The 14,491-nt window shown below is 44.0% G+C and overlaps 1 protein-coding gene across 2 annotated transcripts in view; it reads right to left on the bottom strand.

Moving 5' to 3' along the window:
• Positions 1–14,491, bottom strand: part of LOC138638317 (glutamate-rich protein 6-like) — a 113,001-nt gene that overhangs the window by 59,056 nt on the left and 39,454 nt on the right. Inside the window, exons 4-6 of one of the 2 annotated variants that reach the window (XM_069727525.1) lie at positions 9,391–9,449; positions 9,193–9,318; positions 8,875–8,976 (exon numbers count right to left, since the gene is read on the bottom strand). In XM_069727525.1, the coding sequence (XP_069583626.1) occupies positions 8,875–8,976; positions 9,193–9,318; positions 9,391–9,449 (287 nt within the window). The remainder of the gene's footprint in view (positions 1–8,874; positions 8,977–9,192; positions 9,319–9,390; positions 9,450–14,491) is intronic. The other variant, XM_069727526.1, reaches the window with a different exon arrangement.

Below are 14,491 nucleotides of genomic sequence, written 5' to 3'. Positions count from 1 at the left end.
GCCACACAGTGCTACATATCATGTGTGGCCATTATACAGTATGGAGCACTGTGTGGCCATTATACAGTATGGAGCATCATGTGTGGCCATTATACAGTATGGAGCATTATGTGTGGTCATTATACAGTATGGAGCATCATGTGTGGCCATTATACGGTATGGAGCACTGTGTGGCCATTATACAGTATGGAGCATCATGTGAGGCCATTATACAGTATGGTGCATCTTGTGTGACTATTATACAGTATGGAGCATTATGTGTGCCCATTATACAGTATAGAGCATTATGTGTGGCCATTATACAGTATGGAGCATCATGTGTGGCCATTATACAGTATGGAGCACTGTGTGCCCATTATACATTATGGAGCATCATGTGTGGCCATTAAACAGTATGGAGCACTTTGTGGCCATTATACAGTATGGAGCATCATGTGTGGCCATTATACAGTATGGAGCACTGTGTGGCCATTATACAGTATGGAGCATCAAGTGGGGCTCATTATACTGTATGGAGCAATATAATGGCCACACAGTGCTACATATCATGTGTGGCCATTATACCGTATGGAGCACTGTGTGGCCATTATACAGTATGGAGCATCATGTGTGGCCATTATACAGTATGGAGCATTATGTGTGGTCATTATACAGTATGGAGCATCATGTGTGGCCATTATACGGTATGGAGCACTGTGTGGCCATTATACAGTATGGAGCATCATGTGTGGCCATTATACAGTATGGAGCACTGTGTGGCCATTATACAGTATGGAGCATCATGTGTGGCCATTATACAGTATGGAGCATCATGTGGGGCTCATTATACTGTTTGGAGCAATATATGGGGCTCATTATATGGTATGGAGCAATATATGGGGCATGTTATTCTGTATGGAGCAATATATGGGGCTCATTATTATTATTATTATTATTATTATTTATTGTTATAGCGCCATTTATTCCATGGCGCTTTACATGTGAGGAGGGGTATACATAAAAACAAGTACAATAATCTTAAACAATACAAGTCATAACTGGTACATGAGGAATGAGGACCCTGCCCGCGAAGGCTCACAATCTACAAGGGATGGGTGAGAATACAGTAGGTGAGGGTAGAGATGGTCAGGCAGCGGTTTGGTCGATCGGTGGTTACTGCAGGTTGTAGGCTTGTCGGAAGAGGTGGATTATTCTGTATGGAGCACTGTGGTGCCCAGAATACTGTATGAAGGACTGTACTGTGATTTAAGACCTATTGTAGAATGTACAATAGTTATCACTCATGTAATGTATGGGGGGACTGTATATGAGATGGGAGCCCTATAGGGGGGCTGTACTGTATATGTGTTTGGGGGGACGCCGTTTTGAAGTTGGCCCCAGGCAGCAGTGTGGCTAGGTTCACCCCTGGTTACAATAGTCCAGACAAGAATGAATAAGTGAAACATAAGAGTTTTTGCAGAGTCGAAAGTAAGAAAAGGGCGAATTCTAGAAACGTTTTTGAGACATCTGAAAGCTCACAGGTATATGCAACTTCCCCCACACCTTCCTCCCCAGGTGGGGGTCTGTATTACAGGTATGACCCAGCTTGATATTTGAGGAAATCCAGATTTACTGCAGAACTAATAGTTCCAATAATACCGCTATATAAGGTTAATTAATACCACCACACTATAACCACATAATGTGAAGAATATTTGTAGAAAAATCCATCTCCAACACAATACAATAAAACAAATGTAAATCTTTAATTGTAGTACAATACAATTGAAGGCATTGTTGTGAAGAGCCAAAGTCAGATTAAAGAGAGTAGTGGGTGTCTATCATGAAGATAACCGGACTCGGTTGGAGATGGATTTTTCTACCTATATTCCTGCACATTATCCTCACGTCTGGAGGAGACGGAATCCTGTGATCCACATTTGGACCATGTGATGTCCTCTACAAGGGTGAGTTGAATCCACCAGATAATTACTGCATAACCACATAATACCTCATGCCACCATACTCACCATACTGATTGTTACCAAACACAACTATGTTAAAACCAACATTACCATCATATAAGAGACAAATAATACTGCCAGACCATAACCACATATGACCAGCATGTACAGCAGTGATAATATCCCCATATTGATTAGTAAAACCACTATACTAGTACTGATATTCCCCCATACAGTGACCATGCAATGATGGCTATCAGTGCTTCCTCATAGTAATAATCCCTTCTTTGCCTCCTTAGTAGTGCCCTCTGTGCCTTCTTATAGTTATAACTAGCTGTTTCCAGCCAGCTAACGCTCGGCACGCTCATTGCTATCTAATTAACGCTGCTGGTGATTAAACTAAAGTAAATAATGACAACATTCCATAGCGCTTACGCAGGTGGTAAATTAACTTAAAATGAAGTTAATATCTATAATAATCATTAAAAATCTGAATAATACTAATAATACATTCTATTCACAGAGTAAAATAAAAAACAAACTGGAGCCTCGTGTGGTAATGTGTGGGGACTGAGCCTCGTGTGGTAATGTGGGGGGACGGAGCCTCGTGTGGTAATGTGTGGGGACGGAGCCTCGTGTGGTAATGTGTGGGGACGGAGCCTCCTGTGGTAATGTGGGGGAACGGAGCCTCGTGTGGTAATGTGGGGGGACGGAGCCTCGTGTGGTAATGTGTGAGGACGGAGCCTCGTGTGGTAATGTGTGGGGACAGAGCCTCGTGTGGTAATGTGTGAGGACGGAGCCTCGTGTGGTAATGTGGGGGAACGGAGCCTCGTGTGGTAATTTGTGGGGACGGAGCCTCGTGTGGTAATGTGTGGGGACAGAGCCTCGTGTGGTAATGTGTGGGGACAGAGCCTTGTGTGGTAATGTGGGGGGGCGGGATTATATGTGGTAATGTGGTGGGGGGCGGGATTATGTGTGGTAATGTGGTGGGGGGATTATCTGTGATTATGTGGTGGGGGCGGGATTATGTGTGGTGATGTGGTGGGGGGCAGGATTATGTGTGGTAATGTGGTGGGGGGCAGGATTATGTGTGGTGATGTGGTGGGGGCAGGATTATTTGTGGTGATGTGGTGGGGGGCGGGATTATGTGTGGTAATGTGGTGGAGGGCGGGATTATCTGTGGTGATGTGTTGGGGGGTGGGATTATGTGTGGTAATGTGGTGGGGGTGGCATTATGTGTGGTGATGTGGTGGGGGTGGGATTATGTGTGGCAATGTGGTGGGGGCGGGATTATGTGTGGCAATGTGGTGGGGGGGTGGGATTATGTATGGTAATGTGGTGGAGGGCGGGATTATCTGTGGTAATGTGGTGGGGGGCAGGATTATGTGGTGGTGATGTGTTGGGGGCGGGGTTATGTGTGGTGATGTGGTGGGGGGGCAGGATTATCTGTGGTAATGTGGTAGGGGGCAGGATTATGTGTGGTGATGTGGTGGGGGGCAGGATTAAGTGTGATGTGGTGCGGATTGTGTGTGGTAATGTGGTGGGGGCGGTATTATGTGTGGTAATGTGGTAGAGGGCTGGATTATCTGTGGTAATGTGGTGGGGGGCAGGATTATGTATGGTGATGTGGTGGGGGGCGGGATTATGTGTGGTGATGTGGTGGGGGGCAGGATTGTGTGTGGTGATGTGGTGCGGATTGTGTGTTAATGTGGTGGGGGGCCGGATTATGTGTGGTAATGTGGTGGGGGGGCGAGATTGTGTGTGGTAATGTGATGGGGCGGGATTGTGTGTGGTAATGTGGTGATGTGGTGCGGATTGTGTGTGGTAATGTGGTGGGGGGCGGGATTGTGTGTGGTAATGTGGTAGAGGCCGGGATTGTGTGTGGTAATGTGGAGGGGGGCAGGATTGTGTGTGGTAATGTGGTGGGGGCGGGATTGTGTGTGGTAATGTGGTGGGATTTTGTGTGGTGATGTGGTGCGGATTGTGTGTGGTAATGTGGTGGTGCAGGATTGTGTGTGGTGATGTGGTGGGGGGTGGGATTGTGTGTGGTAATGTGGTGGGGGGTGGGACTGTGTGTAGTAATGTGGTGCGGATTGTGTGTGGTGATGTGGTGGGGGGCGGGATTGTGTGTGGTGATGTGGTGGGGGCGGGATTGTGTGTGGTAATTAAGGGGGCAGGATTGTGTATGGTGATGTGGTGCGGATTGTGTGTGGTAACATAGTAACATAGTAACATAGTTAGTAAGGCCGAAAAAAGACATTTGTCCATCCAGTTCAGCCTATATTCCATCATAATAAATCCCCAGATCTACGTCCTTCTACAGAACCTAATAATTGTATGATACAATATTGTTCTGCTCCAGGAAGACATCCAGGCCTCTCTTGAACCCCTCGACTGAGTTCGCCATCACCACCTCCTCAGGCAAGCAATTCCAGATTCTCACTGCCCTAACAGTAAAGAATCCTCTTCTATGTTGGTGGAAAAACCTTCTCTCCTCCAGACGCAAAGAATGCCCCCTTGTGCCCGTCACCTTCCTTGGTATAAACAGATCCTCAGCGAGATATTTGTATTGTCCCCTTATATACTTATACATGGTTATTAGATCGCCCCTCAGTCGTCTTTTTTCTAGACTAAATAATCCTAATTTCGCTAATCTATCTGGGTATTGTAGTTCTCCCATCCCCTTTATTAATTTTGTTGCCCTCCTTTGTACTCTCTCTAGTTCCATTATATCCTTCCTGAGCACCGGTGCCCAAAACTGGACACAGTACTCCATGTGCAGTCTAACTAGGGATTTGTACAGAGGCAGTATAATGCTCTCATCATGTGTATCCAGACCTCTTTTAATGCACCCCATGATCCTGTTTGCCTTGGCAGCTGCTGCCTGGCACTGGCTGCTCCAGGTAAGTTTATCATTAACTAGGATCCCCAAGTCCTTCTCCCTGTCAGATTTACCCAGTGGTTTCCCGTTCAGTGTGTAATGGTGATATTGATTCCCTCTTCCCATGTGTATAACCTTACATTTATCATTGTTAAACCTCATCTGCCACCTTTCAGCCCAAGTTTCCAACTTATCCAGATCCATCTGTAGCAGAATACTATCTTCTCTTGTATTAACTGCTTTACATAGTTTTGTATCATCTGCAAATATCGATATTTTACTGTGTAAACCTTCTACCAGATCATTAATGAATATGTTGAAGAGAACAGGTCCCAATACTGACCCCTGCGGTACCCCACTGGTCACAGCGACCCAGTTAGAGACTATACCATTTATAACCACCCTCTGCTTTCTATCACTAAGCCAGTTACTAACCCATTTACACACATTTTCCCCCAGACCAAGCATTCTCATTTTGTGTACCAACCTCTTGTGCGGCACGGTATCAAACGCTTTGGAAAAATCGAGATATACCACGTCCAATGACTCACCGTGGTCCAGTCTATAGCTTACCTCTTCATAAAAACTGATTAGATTGGTTTGACAGGAGCGATTTCTCATAAACCCATGCTGATATGGAGTTAAACAGTTATTCTCATTGAGATAATCCAGAATAACATCCCTCAGAAACCCTTCAAATATTTTACCAACAATAGAGGTTAGACTTACTGGCCTATAATTTCCAGGTTCCCTTTTAGAGCCCTTTTTGAATATTGGCACCACATTTGCTATGCGCCAGTCCTGCGGAACAGACCCTGTCGCTATAGAGTCACTAAAAATAAGAAATAATGGTTTATCTATTACATTACTTAGTTCTCTTAGTACTCGTGGGTGTATGCCATCCGGACCCGGAGATTTATCTATTTTAATCTTATTTAGCCGGTTTCGCACCTCTTCTTGGGTTAGATTGGTGACTCTTAATATAGGGTTTTCATTGTTTCTTGGGATTTCACCTAGCATTTCATTTTCCACCGTGAATACCGTGGAGAAGAAGGTGTTTAATATGTTAGCTTTTTCCTCGTCATCTACAACCATTCTTTCCTCACTATTTTTTAAGGGGCCTACATTTTCAGTTTTTATTCTTTTACTATTGATATAGTTGAAGAACAGTTTGGGATTAGTTTTACTCTCCTTAGCAATGTGCTTCTCTGTTTCCTTTTTGGCAGCTTTAATTAGTTTTTTAGATAAAGTATTTTTCTCCCTATAGTTTTTTAGAGCTTCAATGGTGCCATCCTGCTTTAGTAGTGCAAATGCTTTCTTTTTACTGTTAATTGCCTGTCTTACTTCTTTGTTTAGCCACATTGGGTTTTTCCTATTTCTAGTCCTTTTATTCCCACAAGGTATAAACCGCTTACACTGCCTATTTAGGATGTTCTTAAACATTTCCCATTTATTATCTGTATTCTCATTTCTGAGGATATTGTCCCAGTCTACCAGATTAAGGGCATCTCTAAGCTGTTCAAACTTTGCCTTCCTAAAGTTCAATGTTTTTGTGACTCCCTGACAAGTCCCCCTAGTGAAAGACAGGTGAAACTGCACAATATTGTGGTCGCTATTTCCTAAATGCCCAACCACCTGCAGATTTGTTATTCTGTCAGGTCTATTAGATAGTATTAGGTCTAAAAGTGCTGCTCCTCTGGTTGGATTCTGCACCAATTGTGAAAGATAATTTTTCTTGGTTATTAGCAGAAACCTGTTGCCTTTATGGGTTTCACAGGTTTCTGTTTCCCAGTTAATATCCGGGTAGTTAAAGTCCCCCATAACCAGGACCTCATTATGGGTTGCAGCTTCATCTATCTGCTTTAGAAGTAGACTTTCCATGCTTTCTGTTATATTTGGGGGTTTGTAACAGACCCCAATGAGAATTTTGTTACCATTTTTCCCTCCATGAATTTCAACCCATATGGACTCGACATCCTCATTCCCTTCGCTAATATCCTCCCTTAAAGTGGACTTTAGACAAGACTTTACATAGAGACAAACCCCTCCTCCTCTCCGATTTTTACGATCCTTTCTAAACAGACTGTGGTGATGTGGTGGGGGGCGGGATTGTGTGGCAATGTGGTGGGGGCGGGATTGTGTGTGGTGATGTGGTGCGAATTGTGAGTGGTGATGTGGTGGGGGGGCGGTATTGTGTGTGGTAATGTGGTGGGGGGCAAGATTGTGTGTGGTAATTTGGGGGGCGGGATTGTGTGTGGTGATGTGGTGCGGATTGTGTGTGGTGATGTAGTGGGGGGCAGGATTGTGTGTGGCAATGTGGTGGGGGCGGGATTGCGTGTGGTAATTTGGGGGGCGGGATTGTGTGTGGTGATGTGGTGCGGATTGTGTGTGGTGATGTAGTGGGGGGCAGGATTGTGTGTGGTAATGTGGTGGGGGGCGGGATTGTGTGTGGCAATGTGGTGGGGGGCGGGATTGTGTGTGGTGATGTGGTGCGGATTGTGCGTGGTGATGTGGTAGGGGGCGGGATTGTGTGTGATAATGTAGTGGGGGTGGGATTGTGTGTTGTGATGTGGTGCGGATTGTGTGTGGTAATGTGGTGGAGGGCGGGATTATGTGTGGTAATGTGGTGGTGGCGGGATTGTAAGTGGTAATGTTGTGAGGGGGCGGGATTGTGTGTGGTAATGTGGTGGGGGCAGGATTGTGTGTGGTAATGGGGTGGGGGGCAGGATTATGTGGTGATGTGGAGGGGGCGGGATTAGCAAGTAATCACGATGCCTCATATATATAGATGTCGCTGTGCCTCCCTATAATAGGAATGACCTCTGTGCCTCCTTACATATTTACAGCTCCCATAGTAATAATGTCCTTAAATAATGAATATTAAAAAACAACAATCCTTCTCTCTGTCTTATAATAATAATGTGGAGACACGGGAGGGGTCGGCAGGCGCTCCGGTCCGCTAGCCGAAACCGCATGAACCAGTGATCATCCCACTGAACGCCCACGCTCCCTTTAACATGGGCATAACGCTACTCAGACAACAGAGGGTGAGGGTAAAACAGTGTTGCAATACTTTATTGAACCACAAAACAGGCAGATAACACACGGCCCTAATGCTGAGCTTCAGTGCTGGTGGTCTGTTTACTGATCTCGCACCACCCCTGTGACTGCAACCTGAAAGGTAACCAAGAGGAATAAAGTTCATTTTCTCCCTGCAGCGGTTTTTCCGTGTATGCGCTGAGCAGGTTCAGAATGCGAGAACCTGCAGACTAACCTCATATCTGCAGGATAATAGCGTTTGTTTTTCATGTGACAGGTTCCCTTTAAAAGTAATGTCTCTGCAGCCCACTGCATCAGTAGCTTTTTATTTGCACTATGGCAGTGGGTGAGAATGATGATCTAATGCTTGTTGGCTGGGCCTACACTTTGAGGTGGGTCAATAATTGATGGGAGACTGTCTATGTACTGTACTTCACTGCTGAAAAAAAGACTCCTCAGCTAGATCACGATTTACAGTATATCAAAAAAGATATATGCTCAATATCAGCACAGTGGGGTCCAACATCCTGCACTCCCCACCGGTCAGCTACTATCAGCTCCGGTGACGTCTGGATGTGCGCAGTGTACAGCGCCGGATCAGCACCGCTCCATTCACTATGTAGTGGCTGTTACCAAAGGCCGCAGCTCAGCTCCTATTCAAGTGAGAAGTAAAACTGTGGTACCCGGCCATGGCAACTCCACAGGGTATAGCGCTGTGCTCATCTGACTTCATACATGGCTTATATCTGCCCACCACTGGAGCTGATCAGCGGAGGTGCTGGGTGCCGTACAGTCACCAATATGATATTGATGACATAAGAATAGCGCATCAATACCTAAGTAATGGACAACCCCTGTAAGCCTCCAATCTATGCTGGACGTACAGCAGATTTGAACTGTAGAGTATTTGAGGCGTAACACAGATGCTGAAATCTGTCTGAATACCTCAATACCCCACAATGCCCTCGTACCACAGTAGCCTCATGCCTCCTTCATATATGAACAATGTACCTCATTAGAAATTGCTTTATCTGTGGTGCTTCCCAGATGGAAAGGCCGCAATGGTTTTCCACAGAATTCACACAGTTGCTTTCCAGACTGCTCCCTCAGGATCTACATCAAAGAGAACACATTGGATGGCATAAGAGCAGGAATTCCACACTCCATGAATAATGTACATGTGGAATAAAGAGTGGCATAACTACTGAGACATTGCTGAAATGTTCTAATCGGATTCTCTCTTACCTGATACCGGGAGGATTGCTCCACAGCAGTATCACACTCCTGACCTTTTCATGCATGTTAGACAAGAAGTATCTAATTAACTACCTTCATCATTGTCAGTAGCCGGTTGTCTTCTGAGGATTCTCTTTTGTATGCCAGGATAGTCGGAGGGCCAACACTGGGCAAAGTCTCTAGGTGGTTCTCAAAATACGCCCTGTAATCGTGAGAGAACTACAAGAAAAGATCACATGCTATTAAAGGAACCAGTAATGTTTAAGCTAAGATAGGATTAGATGCCATTACCTCCGTGTCATAAAGAGTGCTTAGCTCACTCAGGTCTTCTGATATCGAGGAGTACAAGTCTGCAAGTAATGCAAGACATTAAAGGCTATGGATATCACTGGAAAAATATTTTGACATGTTAGTGGCAACCTGGAGTTAATACAGCTGTCTCGAGTTCTTAAATGGTTATGATTGCAAAATGCCATAAAAAAAAACAATTTTACAGTTTACCATTTATTAGAAATCCTATCTGTTCTCAAAAACGGAGGAATTTGTAATTCTGTAGGTTACAGTCTATTGTCTAGGGTCAATGGCCACCCTGCAGTCTCACAGTGGTTGGGTATCTAGTTAAGCTTGCCACTAGCAGGCTCTAAGCTTTAGAGCCAGCAAGCATTGCTCTGAAGCTGGCAGGATCGTTGGATATACCAAGCCTCGGAGCCACAGTGCTTCTCACAAGCTTCAGAGGAAAAGATGTCTAATATTAACAGCCTTGGAGAGTACTCAGTTTGGACTGGCAGAGCCACCATGCTGCTGGTCTGAACTGATAACCTTAACCCCTTCACCCCAAAGCCTGTTTTCAACTTCCTGACCAGGCCATTTTTTCAATTCTGACCACTGTCACTTTATGAGGTCATAACTCTGAAACGCTTCAATGGATCCTTGTGATTCTGAGAATGTTTTCTCGTCACATATTGTACTTTATGATCGTGGTAAAATTTCTTTGATTTGACTTGGGTTTTTTTGTGAAAAAAATGGAAATTTGGTGAAAATTTTGCAATTTTTAAACTTTTAGTTTTTATACCCTTAAATTAGAGTCATATCATACAAAATAGTTAATAAATAACATTACCCACATGTCTGCTTTACATTAGCACAATTTTGGAAACAATTTTTTTGTTAGGACGTTATAAGGGTTAAAAGTTAACCAGAGATTTCTCATTTTTACAACAAAATTTGCAAAACCATTTTTTTAGGGACCACCTCACACTTGAAGTCACTTTGAGGGGTCTATATGACAGAAAATGCCCAAAAGTAACACCATTCTAAAAACTGCACCCTTCAAGCTACTCAAAACCACCTTCAAAAAGTTTATTAACCCTTCAGGTGCTTCATAGGAATTTTTGGAATGTACAATTTGTCCTGAGTACGCTGATACCCATATGTGGGGGTAAACCACTGATTGGGCGTATGGCAGAGCTCGGAAGCGAAGGAGCACCATTTGACTTTTCAATGCAAAATTTGCTGGATTTGAGATCGGACACCATGTCGCGTTTGGAGAGCCTCTGATATGCCTAAACAGTGGAAACCCCCACAAGTGACACCATTGTGGAAAGTAACTAATCTAGATGTGTGATGAGCACTTTGAACCTCCAAGTGCTTCGCAGAAGTTTATAATGTAGAGCCGTAAAAGAAAATCATATTTTTTTCACAAAAAGAGAGAGAAATCAAATAATGTACAGAGAAAGGAATGGCATTTTAATCACATGAGTATCGGCATCTGTCAGCATAAAGGTAAAAAGTGTTGAACTTAGAGAAGGTAGCAAATGACATGTTAGTGAGTCTAAGAAATTAATAAAGTATTGAAGATTGTAACCTTATTTTTTTTTAACAAGTGGTCTCATATTGTTTCTTCATGAGCAGGCTGCTCCTCTGCTTCCTGACTTCAAGGGGTTGTGTGCTTCGGTATCTAAAATGCCCTTTTTAAAATAACGCCGATCGTGGCCATTGCTGCGGGGTGTCAGCTGTCACATACAGCTGACACCCGCACGCAATCGCCGCGGTGCTCACTGTGAGACCACGCAATCGTGCCGCCGTACTAGTACTGCGGTTTGTGGGAACTCAGGTCCCGCAGAGCAGTACTAGTACGGCGCATGTCGGGAAAGGGTTAAGGAGTTGGCCTGGTACCTAAAATATCCTTTCTAAATACCTATCTTTATACCCTCCCTCCCTAATAACCTGAATGCTAACCTCCTCTCTACACTCTGATCTGCTGTGTGCAACCTCCTCCCATCCCTGCTACTATCTCTAAGGGCCCCACACACATTAATCTACAGTCAGCCAAACCTATCGATATTAGCAGAATCAGCCTCCTGTTTAAAGTAATACTGTCAGCACTGAAAAGCAATTACAGGTGCTCGTTGGGTCCTTCCACCTGCTTGTTTTTCATCTATTTCTACCTTTCTCTGGCTGTACAAAGCCAAATCCGTCAATCAAAACAGAAGGGGGTGTGGAGATTGAGGGAGAACAAGAAGGTAGGAATGAGTATTTAAATGATTGGCCACACCTTTCTGCATCCGCCAAGCTGCTTAGTTTGAACAGTCATTTTGTGCTGATAGAGTCCATTTATTATGCATATAGACAGCGGATTCTCCAAAAAAAGAATTTTATTAAATATTATTAAAATGCCACCAACCTGTGGCTGCACCAAAACATAAACAAAAACACACTGTGAAAAAAATAGTATGGGGAAAGGGACATGCCCTATGCGGTAAACTATGCTGAAGTCTGCCTACCTGCGGGGGTTGGCGCCCTAGGGGAAACGTTTTGGCGCCCCCGCTCAGCTACGGCTGACCCTAGGCTCCCTAGATTGACCCTAGTAACCCAAATGAGTCCCTCTACCCACACAATCACGTACTTAAGGTCCCCTCTTGGCTAGACATAAAGCATACCTATAACTAGGGAGTCCGAAACGCGTTGAGGCTACATAGACAGTAGGCGGACGTCACCTCACCTGACGATGAGTATCAGCTGTACTTGCATGTTCCCACCTTTGTGATTTATGTCCTATGGAATGTGACAGGGGTTTATTGGTTATGGCTGACTGACGATACGGGTAATGGAGGATATCGATTCCTGCTATTTTGCCTATGTGGGATATTTGTTCATATGGGATATAGTCCAGAGTTTTGCATCAGAATACTATATCAGCCTTGATCTGTCTGGCGGACAATATTGATGATAATATATTTCACAGCTTTAATACAGTGATTCATACAAAGGGACTGCTTGATATGGATTATGTATAATAGGTGTGCAAAGTGCATTACATCGCCGTCAAAAGCCTATACATGTTCTCCAATTGTTTTTATTGCACGGTGTGGGGTACAGGACTCCCTAGTTATAGGTATGCTTTATGTCTAGCCAAGAGGGGACCTTTAGTACATGATTATGTGGGTAGAGGGACCCATTTGGGTTACTAGGGTCAATCTAGGGACACTAGGGTCAATCTAGGGACCCTAGGGTCAACCGTCACAGAGCGGGGGCGCAAAAACGCTTCCCCTAGGGCGCCAACCCCCGCAGGTAGGCAGACTTCAGCATAGTTTACCGCATAGGGCAGGTCCCTTCCCCCATACTAGTTTTTTCACAGTGTGTTTTTGTTTATGTTTTGGTGCAGCCACAGGTTGGTAGCACTTTAATAATATTCAATAAAATTCTTTTTTTGGGTTTTCTATGATTACTTACAAATTACTACCCCAATTTATATATTTAAACTGACACAGCGGATTCTCCCTAACAGATTATATAAAGGGAGAAAAGGGACAGTTTGAGAGATAAGCCACTTTCAGAACCAATTGGGAACAGTTTTCCCTGCTCTACCCATTTAAATGGGGCAGTCGGGGAAAACAGCTGAAGATTGCATGAGCGCTCGCTTGCAGTTATCGTATACAGTTGTGTGAAAAAGTATTTTCCCCCTTCCTGATTTCCTATTCTTTTCCATGTTTGTCACACTTAAATGTTTCACATCACCAAATAAATTTAAATATTAGACAAAGATAACACAAAATGCAGTTTTTGAATGAAGCTCTTTATTATTAAGGGAAAAAGAAATCCAAACCTACAGAGCCCTGAGTGAAAAAAAATATTTCCCCCTAAACCTAATAACTGATTGGGCAACCTTAGCAGCAACAACTGCATTCATGGCCCACTCATCTTTGCAGAATTGTTGTAATTCCGCCACATTAGCGGGTTTCCGAGCATGAACAGTGTTTAAGGTCATGCCACAGCATCTGATCGGATTAAGGTCAGGACTTTGAGGAGGCAAAAACTTTTTCACACACCTGTATGTATGGCCATCATAGATAATGTTAATAGGGAGATGAAGATAAGAGAAAACTGACACGGGCAACTTGCTGTCAGATCTATGTCAAAAGCGCCAGAGCAGCCAGCTATGTGAAAGATTTACACAGACTCGACAGCATCAAAATAAGAAACTTTAATTAAAGAGTTTTAATTAAGTTTGCCTAATTTTGCAAATAAACTGTAAAAAAATGTTTTACGGTAGATTGTCTTACCTTCCTCTTGCTCAGTCACAGCAGATTCGATTACTGTTTGAGTGGAATCAACCTCTAAAGGCCCCGTCACACATAGCGACGCTTGAGCGATTCCGACAACGATACGACCTGTCAGGGATCGCTCAAGCGTCGCTATGTGGTCGCTGGTGAGATGTCAAACAGTGAGATCTCACCAACGACGCAGCAGCGATGCGGCGACCTGTAGCGACCTGTAGAACGATGCTATTTCATGATGATTCAATGGGACGTCCTGTCAGCGAGGTTGTTGGTAAGGTGTCAAACACAGCGATGTGTGCTACCCAGCGGGACCTCAACAATCAAAAAAAGGTCCAGGCCATTCTGACACGACCAGCGATCTCACTGCAGGGGCCTGGTCGCTGCTACGTGTCACACATAGCGAGATCGTTACTGAGATCGCTGTTGCATCACAAAACTTGTGACTCAGCAGCGATCTCGCTAGCGATCTCGCTAGCGATCTCGCTGTGTGTGACGGGGGCTTAAAAATGGAAAAAATGCTTAAAGCTACATGTGTGCCAGAATTAACTGCAGAGATAAGATTGATTAAAAAAAAAACAAAGACTGCAGTTCTATTTTGGTAGTTGTTTTTTTTTGTTTGTTTTGTTTTTTTTTTACATTGGAAGGGTTTATATAAAAGCTTTATCATTGGCATAATAAACCATTGTTAGCTAATTTTTTTCATATGCTATTTAGTGTTTGACACATTGTATCAGCAATCCATTACTTCCAATTTGTATATGTAAGATAGCCTTACTTAGCTGACCTAACAGATCACTTTTATGTAACATTCATCTGACCTACCACAATACACT

Source organism: Ranitomeya imitator, chromosome 5, assembly GCF_032444005.1.
Source record: "Ranitomeya imitator isolate aRanImi1 chromosome 5, aRanImi1.pri, whole genome shotgun sequence".
NCBI lineage: Eukaryota > Metazoa > Chordata > Amphibia > Anura > Dendrobatidae > Ranitomeya > Ranitomeya imitator.
The sequence above is the reverse complement of the archived record's forward strand: the minus strand, read 5'-3'. Positions and strand labels throughout refer to the sequence as shown.